This window comes from Typha latifolia, chromosome 3, assembly GCF_019914945.1.
Source record: "Typha latifolia isolate L0001 chromosome 3, TyphaL0001v2, whole genome shotgun sequence".
NCBI classification, from domain to species: domain Eukaryota; kingdom Viridiplantae; phylum Streptophyta; class Magnoliopsida; order Poales; family Typhaceae; genus Typha; species Typha latifolia.
This window is the reverse complement of record NC_133088.1, coordinates 11,318,931-11,328,831: the sequence shown is the minus strand read 5'-3', so window position 1 is coordinate 11,328,831 and position 9,901 is coordinate 11,318,931. Positions and strand designations below refer to the sequence as shown.

The 9,901-nt window shown below is 37.9% G+C and overlaps 1 protein-coding gene across 1 annotated transcript; it reads left to right on the top strand.

Moving 5' to 3' along the window:
- Window positions 1–1,386: 1,386 nt before the first annotated feature.
- LOC140784390 (alpha carbonic anhydrase 7-like) lies at window positions 1,387–4,367 on the top strand. Its single transcript, XM_073131776.1, has 7 exons — window positions 1,387–1,652; window positions 1,999–2,207; window positions 2,298–2,404; window positions 2,523–2,625; window positions 2,772–2,933; window positions 3,855–3,908; window positions 4,041–4,367. Exons 1-7 carry the CDS (start codon window positions 1,568–1,570, stop codon window positions 4,131–4,133), a joined length of 813 nt encoding a protein of 270 aa, XP_072987877.1. The 5' UTR covers window positions 1,387–1,567; the 3' UTR covers window positions 4,134–4,367.
- Window positions 4,368–9,901: the final 5,534 nt, after the last annotated feature.

Below are 9,901 nucleotides of genomic sequence, written 5' to 3'. Positions count from 1 at the left end.
CTAGGAGATGCAGGTGTGGGTAGCGAGGAGTAGCTGCCTTTTTATTTCAGTTATATCTATTAGTTGTATTGAGCCCTTGCGAGGGCATCATGATTTACGTTGTATTTTGGAACTTTAGAGTTGTATTTTCGATGTGTATCTTGAAGGCTTGTTGTGGCCTGTGGAACTTGTATCCGAACTCTTATGGTTGAGTATATTTATAGTATGAACTTATGCTGCTATGTGCCTTATGAAATCCTATTACTAACAGATCATGTGATGCACCGCGTGGAGGAATTTACTCACGCGGTTTACACGTGTATTTGGAGATGTGGGTGTTTCAATCTCTCAATTACTTGACATAACACAAAGCATTATATAGTGTCTAACTCTCTACCCTAGAATCAAGCCATGCCTTATAAGCCGTATATTAATTCCTCGTAGAGTTCTATTCCACTTATAATTCCTAGATTGCTCGTGCACCCCTATACTCTTGTACTATATATTGTCCTCGTATCAATATAATTTGTGGCTTCACATCCTCTAAAATCATAATATAATCACATACTAACTCGTGTGTATATATATATATAGACATATATTAGTTCTGCCTTGGCTCTTCATAATGTGTAGTGTCAAGTGTCATAAGATGAAAGTTCAAATAGACAACATATATTTCAGTTGATACATTTTGGCAAAAATTAACTCAGGGAGTAAAATTCATTTTGCCGATATTTTTTCTAACCCTCGAACTCTTTCACTGAATTGATGGCCTACCTACTCTTGGTGTGGCCTGATGAAACGTGACAATTCTTACTAGAATCTTAATTAATTAAGACGTGACAAGTTAATTCATTAACAACGGACAGGTGTAAGACGAGCTGTCAATTGTAATCTAATTCCATATGAAATTCCTCTAGAGCAAGAGTAATATTAGCCAAACAAAAGGACGTCGATCCTTCCAATATTCTGAGGCTCATGAAAGGTAAAAGTTACCACATAGAGAGATAGGGCTATATAAGCATTCTTCCGGAGTACGTATGTACGTAAGACGACAGTCGGTAGTTACGGATCTAATAAGAGTTTCTGAGTTTGGATAGCAGTTGGTGTACGAGCTCATATGAGAAACTTCTCATCAGTTGAAGGTATAAAAGTAGCCAGAATTCTGATAGATAGAATTATCTGAAGCAATCCCAATTGATAGAGTGCTGGAATGGAATTGATTATTGATGTGACCTTCAAATGCATGTCAATTAAGAGAACTTTATCAACAAGTATCACGTGAAAATTAGTCCCATATATATATATATATATATAATTGACGTTAATTACTGGGCCCAAATCTATAGTTTAACATTGTAGCTTAGATGATATATAAGAAACAAAAGTTTGGGGAAATTTTTTTCTGACCTCAGTACCTTCTTGTTTGAAAATGAGGCAGGAAAATGCAGCTCGTCTGCTCGACAAAATGACATTATATATAACGCAGCCCATGTGTTTAGTGTGGCATCCCAGTTCGCTCTATAAGAACTACATATCTGATAAGTTTGGAATTCACATCTACTCAATCGATCAAAACACTTGAAAGATGAGAAATCTCCAAGCGTTGTTCTTGCTTTTGAGTGTTCTCTTTGTTTTCAATCAATCAATTCCCTCGGCATCTCAGGAGATCGGTAAGCCATTTCGTGATACATTTATGGCTCGACCTAACTATAATTGCAGTACTACGGATCTCTTAAAGAATATTATCTTGATAATTTCATAGATTCTTGAAACATATCATAGCGTAGCATACTTACAGTCTGCGGTTGGTTGTGTTAGAATATAAAAGCTGCTTTTTTAACAGTTTATACTTAAGTAAGGATAAACTACAAATTCTCCCTTATGGTTTTGTCTAAAATCAAACTATTCCCTAAACTTTTATGTGTATCTCTTTGTTCTCCTGTGGTTTAGACTAACGTAAAATTTTTAAGCTTTTTCATCCACGGCATCTGACGAAACGAAGCTAATACATGGCAGAAGAAGAGCTCAGCAACAACGAAGAGGTTCCGAAATTGTCTCAACGTCCAGTATATCTGCAGGAAGATGATTTGTGTAAGACTGGGAATAAACAATCACCTATAGACATCAATCCTTTGGTTACTCATGTGAAGCCAAGTTTGGGCCCCTTGAAGACGTTCTATCACCCTGCTGTTGCAATTTTGCAGAATAGTGGCCATGATATAAAGGTATAAGAAGAAATTAAATATTAAATGAACATTTTGCTATATGATACTTGGTATTCTAGTAATACTAGTTGCATTTTGGAACGCATGCAGGTTAACTGGACAAACGGTGCAGGACATCTTAAAATCAAATACAAAACCTACTTTCTTGCGCAATGCCATTGGCATACACCTGCTGAGCATACACTCTCTAACTCCAGGTAATTCAACCAAAGAAATATATATATATATATATAAACTTTATTTAAGTTGTTGTTACTGATTGTGTAACCTGTAATTTTCCTTGGAAATTTAACTCAATATGATGCTCATAAAAAGCTTTCCACTGGAGTTGCATATGGTTCATATAAGTTCAGATGGGAGCATAGCAGTCATTGGGATCTTGTATGAGTATGGCCATCCTGATCCATTCATCTCGACAGTACGATTTCTTTCTTTCTTTTTTCCTTTTTGTAAATTTTAAAGGCATTCGCACCCACTATTCCTCCTGATTTTATTTTTCTTTTGCTTTTCTCCTTCATCTACATATCTCAATGCAAATTAAATGGTTGGCCTTTTCTTGTTCAGCTAGAGAAATATATCAAAAAGGTCAGATGGAACCAAGAGGTTGAGATTGGTGGAGTTGTAGATCCACCACTCTGTGAAAGGAATCCTACTTATTTTAGATACTCAGGTTCTCTTACCACTTCACCTTGCACTGAAGGTGTTACTTGGACCCTGCTACATAAGGTAAAATGTACTGGATATCATATGTGAGCTTGGGATACATAAGGTGTTATGATTTTTTTTTTTTAAAAATATTTCAAAAAGGTGGCCGGTAAAGTTGACAAATCCATGTAAAATGATCAAAATATTCTTCTTTCTTAAGCGTGGAGTCTGAAAACTATGTCTACTATTTTATTATTTTATCAAGAAAAAAATATTTTTATTGTAGTATGATATCATGTAACATTAGATAGTTTTTCAGAACCATTTGGAGTAATTTTTGTAAGGGAAAAATAGTCTTTCTAAAATCTAAATATACTTTTATAGATAATTAGTTAGATTTAATCAACAGAATGACATTTTTAAAGGAGATTAATGATTTCAATAGCAATAATAATATTTTAAAATATATAAGGATAATTGTGATATTTGAGAAGTTTTGGGTGACAATTACAAAAAGGGTTTTATTGTATATATACCTTTCCAAAATTCCGTATTTACGTATATGCCACTCTCAATATTTACATGTATACCCCCAAAAACACATGGTTTTTGTATTTATATATTCTAAAACTCTTTCTTTTTTACCTGAATACTCCTTAGAGCTAAATAATAATTAAAATTTGAACATATAAATGTCAAAAAGTAAATATATTCTTAGTTTGGCGTTTCCCTTACTTAAGAGTATTTTTATCTTTTTCTATAAAATTATTCATAATTAACTTAAAAAGTAATGCATAAGATATCTATACAAATATTATATATTTGAGGGAGTATATATTCAAGTGTCAATTTTAAAGGAGCCTACAAATACGTAAGAGATTTTTTAAGGGTATACACACAAAAAATATTCTTATACAAAATTCTAAATAGAGTCTGAACTCTTAAAAGTGAAAAAATTTTGCCCATCTTTGTCTAACATGCTTTATCTCTTTATCCTTTCAGGTGAGGACTGCATCTAAGAAACAAGTGGAATTACTGAGGGACGCTCTGAATGGTGTAAGTTTATTTTGTTGCGATGGCAGATAAAGATTTATCCGTTGATAAGTTATCTAATCTTGCTATTTATCCTTGATAACATATATATATATACCAAGATTACTGAGATAAAATTACTTGACCTACTTGCAGAAGGATAATTCCAGACCAGTTCAACCAATCAATGGGCGCAAGATCTATCTTTATGATCCACATTCCGATAGCAATGGCCATGCCAGTTCTTAATTAACTTCTTCAAGCATATATATATATATATACTGATAAGACTAGTATCTTATTCAGTATGATAAATGCCACAATCTCGAATAAATATTGCGGCTATGCTACATCTATCTTGTTTGATGTAGTGGTTCTCTTGAGTTTTGCAGTGTTATGCTTGTGTGGTGGTTTTCTTTGATGTATTATGGAGTGTGTTACTTTGCACTTAGTGAAATAATATTGAGATCCATCACTTCCATATCTTTTCGATCATTGTTCCTCTTTAAGCTATTAGACAGTGGACTGACAATGTGTATTATATTTTTAGCACGCTTGACTTTTATAAAAACTGGTAGATAACAATTTGATCTAAAGACTTCAATTGTTATTTAACATACCATCAGTATATTTTGTTAGCACTTGTAATTGGCAAATTTGAGACAAAACAAAAATTATATGAGTTATCACTTATTAAATTAAATTGTAATGATCAAAATGCACATCGTAGAGGAAAAGAAGGTTTTTCGTTCGAACGTGATCAGTCCATTTGAATAGATTCTCCCGCACAGTACTATTTTCATAAGTGTGTGAAAGACATTCTAACGGATTCTCGGAGCATTGTTCCGTTCAAATGAGATACGTGACAAGAGATAAGTGCCTATCGAATGTTGAAAAAGCGTTTGAAAGAGATTTTTCAAAAAGATCATTGTATCCAACGTTGGAAAAGCGTTCGAACGAGATTTTTCAGAGAGCTCACTGTATCCAACGTGAGAAAGGCATTTAAATGGACTAGTTGAAGACTTCTAACGTTGGAAGATCGTTCGAACAGAACCTATGGAACACCATTGGCTGGAACTCAAACTGTTCGAACGGTCCAAATCTCATTTGAATGGTTTTCAAGATTGAAGAAGACGTTTAAGATAACCTCAAGGGTCACCGAGGCTGAGTCACAACCTTAAGGGTCAACTAGGTTGTGAACCAAGCATAAGAGGTGATGTACTGAGGGGGAGTCAAAGAAAACACTATCGTGAAGATTGCAATAATTACAATTAAGTATTTGTGTAACTATAATATTCATAGTGCTTAGTTTTACCTCATGAAAGAGGTACGTCATTTTTTCATCCTTAGTTGACAAGGGTTTTCCATGCTAAATTTGTTTTGTTTGTGAATGCTTCATTCTTGTCTTTCGCTTAGCAAAGTTCATTAGTAGTGTTCCTAGTAAGGGTCAAGAATTTTCATATTTCACACATTTAACATATATATGCAAGCAAATGGGAAAATAAATTGCAATGAAATCTCATCACACTTTAATCATCTAACAGCTTACATAACAAACATTTCAGTGATTAAATCACATGATCTTATCATCCTTGTAAGAATATTTGATATGTCATGAATTGTTAGTCGGCATGATGGCTCTTCCTCGACACATGCTTTAGCTAACAAAGCCATATAAATAGCTTCTCCAATGGCATAGTCTTTCAGAGACCGGTCCATTAATTCATTCATCTCCTGAAGACAATCATTAATACTTTCTCTTTCACTCAAAATATCACAGCTCCCCCACAGTAAACTGCAAGTTCCTGCCTCTTTGGTAGTGAGGAGTTCCAATAGCACTATATCAAAAGAGAAGACATCAACTTTTGGCGAGATAGAATCCTCGTTAAGATACATCGGTGTGGTCCATTCATCACAAATTGCAAAACTAACAACTAAGCTGAGCTGAGCCTAAATTTGCAATTTTAGCTCTCCATTCCTTTGTGATCAATATGTTTCTGCTGCTTATGTTCATGTGGATGTAAGATGGAATTGTACAATGATGGATATAGTGAAGACCATCAACCACATCCAAAGCTATTTGTAATCTCCTATGCCATGGAAGCATGTCAAGATGGTATATTAAACAGCTAGTCTCTCAAGCTACCATTTTTTGGAAACTTGATGACCAAGTATGATGATGAGGGCAAATTTTTCCCTCCATGATGAACACCTTTCAAATTTATAATGCTAGTATGGATGATCTTATATGCTGATGGTTCTTTGTTTTAGTAAAAGAATTTTTTTTCATTCATTCATCATTGAGGTTACAATCTAAACCAAAAGGTGGATCAGCCTATTCCATGCTAATATTTTATCATTAGTCCTTCCATTGATAGGTCTTACCGCCAAGGCTCGGTCGCTGAAAATCCAACATGCTCTATCCGAACTCATTGGTAGGAGAAGTTTTAATCCAGCAAGGATTGCGAGAACCTCCCCATGGAGGGCATTAAAGCACTGATCCAAAAATAGGGCTTTACTCAAAATGGGCTCATTGCAATACCGAGCCACCAAAATACCTACCCCTCCAAAATATGAGCCTCGCCATGCTATGTCCACCCATGCAACGTAATCCCCCTTAGCTAGAACAATATCAGGGTGATTGTGGGCTTCTAGCCTATGCAATCTATCTAGTCCATGCATTTTGTCGACATGAGCTTCTTTAGGAGGGTTAGAGCTATTCGTTTGAATTTGACAAGATGACCACAGGTAATCTGCTTTACTCACTGTCACCACGGGGGAACTAGCTACTCTCTTGAAGACCAACGCATTCCTCCGTTTCCATAGGCACCACATGAGAACTAGAGTGAAGTCAAAGATTTCTAGTGCTAGGATTTTCTGCATCTCCAACATCCATTGATCCAACCTTTCTATTGACGAGTCATGCCTTAAGCCAAGCCTGTTGTGGAACTATGTAGCTAGGCGAACTGACAATCAAAGAGAGCATGGATTATAAATTCATCATCAACAAGACAATAGGGACAGGTGGGTTTGATCGCCTGAGCTCAACGGTGGAGGGATGCTTTTACCGGCAAGGAAACGACTAAACATGGCCACAAAAAGGTTTTAATTCTTGGCAAAATTATTTTTCTCCCCCAAATTAGCTTCCAAAGATTCCTTGATTAGGGCGCAGATGAGGAGTTGAGCCAGTCTCCATTTGAGAGCCCACAATAGGCTGATTTGGTTGAAAAACTCCCTCTCGAGGAGGGCTTCCATATCAAATGGTTAGAGAGATTTAACCCTCCAAGATTGATGCACAGGTTGAGGATGACTATGCGATGTCCTCCTGAAAGCTGATGTTGATTAAGTCAGAGTTCCATCCATGGCCACTCATAAGGTCCTTTACCACCTGAACATTGGGAGGGAGTGTATTTGGTCCTATGTCTGGAATAGGCAGCCATGGATCTTGTATGATAGAAATGGAACTTCCATCTCCCACCTCCCATACCACCTTGTCTTTGATCCTTAGGAAAGATTTCCAAGTCAACGTGGCTTGGCCTTTATATTTAGCTTCCCACAGTGAGCAGCTTGGGAAGTATGTGCTCTTACATAACCTAGCCTAGTCACTGTCCAGAGAAGAGATGAGCCTCCAAACTAGCTTAGTCACTAGGCTTTCATTACTAGCTAGGGGTAGCGGATACCTAGGCCTCCTCTGTCGGCTGGCCGACAAAGAAGCTTCTAGCTCCACTGATAAATGTGGCGATCATTATCCTTGAAACCCCACCATAAGTGTTTTAAGGAGCACTTGATTTTCCTTAGAATTATTTTTGGAAAAAGAGCAGCGGCCATGAAGAAGATCGACATATAACTGAGAACAGATTTGATGAGAACCAAGTATCTAGTGTGAGAGAGAGTGCTCGCTTGCCACCCAGTTAGCTTGGCTTGAAGCTTGTCCACAAAAAAAGTTGTAGCTGTCCGACCTCTTTCAGGAGGAAGAGGAAAGGGGTGCCCAAGTACCTTTTTCCTCTAGCCTGAGGGGCCTAACCTGGAGAATAGAAATGATTTGCAATTTGATCCAAGGATTGGCATGTTTGCTGAAGTGGATCGCAGATTTCTCCAGGTTTAGAGTTTGACTCAAGATCTTGCCATAGAGGTTCAACGTGTCTTTCAATTTGGTGACCAAGGGTGGCAGTTCCAAAGAGGAGTAGGCCATCCGCAAACATGAGATGGTTAATTTCTGGGGCATTCCTTGCCAGCTTGATTCCTCTAATCCTCCTGTGGCTAGCTTCATTCTCTAGGAGAGTAGAGAGGATGTTGATTCCAAGGATAATGAGATATGGCGACAATGGACAACCTTGGCGAAGCCCCCCGCCTAGGTTAAAGAAGCTACTTTGCTCTCCATTAACTAGAACTACTAGGGAGGATGATAAGAGGCAAGCAAGAACACGACGACAAAGAAATTCATGAAGCCATAGAGCTTAAGCAGTCACAGATAAATGCCAATTCCATACGATCAAAGGCCTTAGATAAGTCAGCCATAACCACAAAGCTATCAGTTTTGCTTTTAGAATTCTTAAGATAATTCAACACTTCTTGAGAGATGACATGGTTGTCAACAATCTAATGCCTCAGAACAAATGCATTATGTGCCTTCAAGATCAACACATTGACATAGGGCATCATCCTTTGGGCTAGAATCTTAGATATGAGTTTGTAAATTGTGTTACAAAGACTGATCGACCGGAAGTCCCCTACCAACTCCGAGACCTTCTTAGGGATCAAGACAATGCGGGTTCTATTTAGCACAGCATCCATTCTTCCAATGCTGAAGAAAGTTCTAAGAGCCGAGTAGATGCTATCTTTGAGAGTGGGCCAGAAAGAGTGGAAGAATCTAGCATTTAGCCCATTTGGCCCCAGGGCTTTGTCCAAGGAGAGGCTCCTGAGAACTTTCTCAATCTCTTCATTAATGGAAATGGCATCAAGCTCATTGGCAGTAGTCTCTGGAAGTTTAGGAAGAGAAGCCGGCTCCTCACTACAGCTACTAAACAAGGAAGGTGGCAAACTTGAGGTGAACAGCTTTTTAAAGTACTCCAGGAAGGCTCCTTAGATGATCACATTGTTGAAGGTTCTCTCACCGGTTTCCAAAACTAAGGAGGAGATAAGATTTGTCCTTCGCCTCCACGAGGCATAGGAGTGGAAGTACTTAGTGTTGCGGTCGCCGCCCTTTAGCTAGTCCACCTGGGAACATTGCTTCCAATAATCTTCTTGTTTGATAAGGAGGTCCTTGAGGTGACAGTGCAAAGTACCTTCTTTAAGTAAGTTCTAGGCAAGCTTATCTTCAAATTGAACTTTTAGAATGGCATCTTCGACTCTTCTAATTCCTTGGCTAGGTTCCTGGCATATTGCTTGGCCCAAGCCCAAATGTAATAGGTAAGAGATCTCAGACATGAATAGAGAGGCTACTGATGTGAGTAGAGTCTGTGCCATTCATCTTTGTAATGTTTGTGGTAAAATTGTACCATAAGCCACTAGTTTTCCACTTGAAGTAGCCTTGGTCGCTTCCTTTTGGCAGGTGTTGCGAGGAGCTGACGACACTATGGTGGTAGAATTAGGCTAGAGAAAATTTGTTGCACTAGCTTGTAGTAGCTAAATCCCCGTCTAAGCGCTCATGGACTAGGTAGGGTTCCATTCGGCGATTTGACCAAGTGTATGTAGGACCCCAAAAACCCAAATCAAACAGTCCCATGCTATTGATCCTAGCGTTAAAAACATTTAACCTTGTCGTAGGAATCTGAGATCCTCCAAATTTTTCGTGAGAGGAAGAGACATTGTTAAAGTCCCCCATTGAAAAGAATCCAATAGAATCCCAGAGCTCCGCATCTTCTTCATGACAAGGGCTTCCATAGACTCCACAAAAGATCTAGTCTTCGCCCGAGGCCACTTCACAGATTATAGCAATGATAAAGCTTTAATGGCGCCAACCACTTCAACCCGAACAGAATCATTCCAGAGCAACCATAGGCCTTCGGCAAGACCTA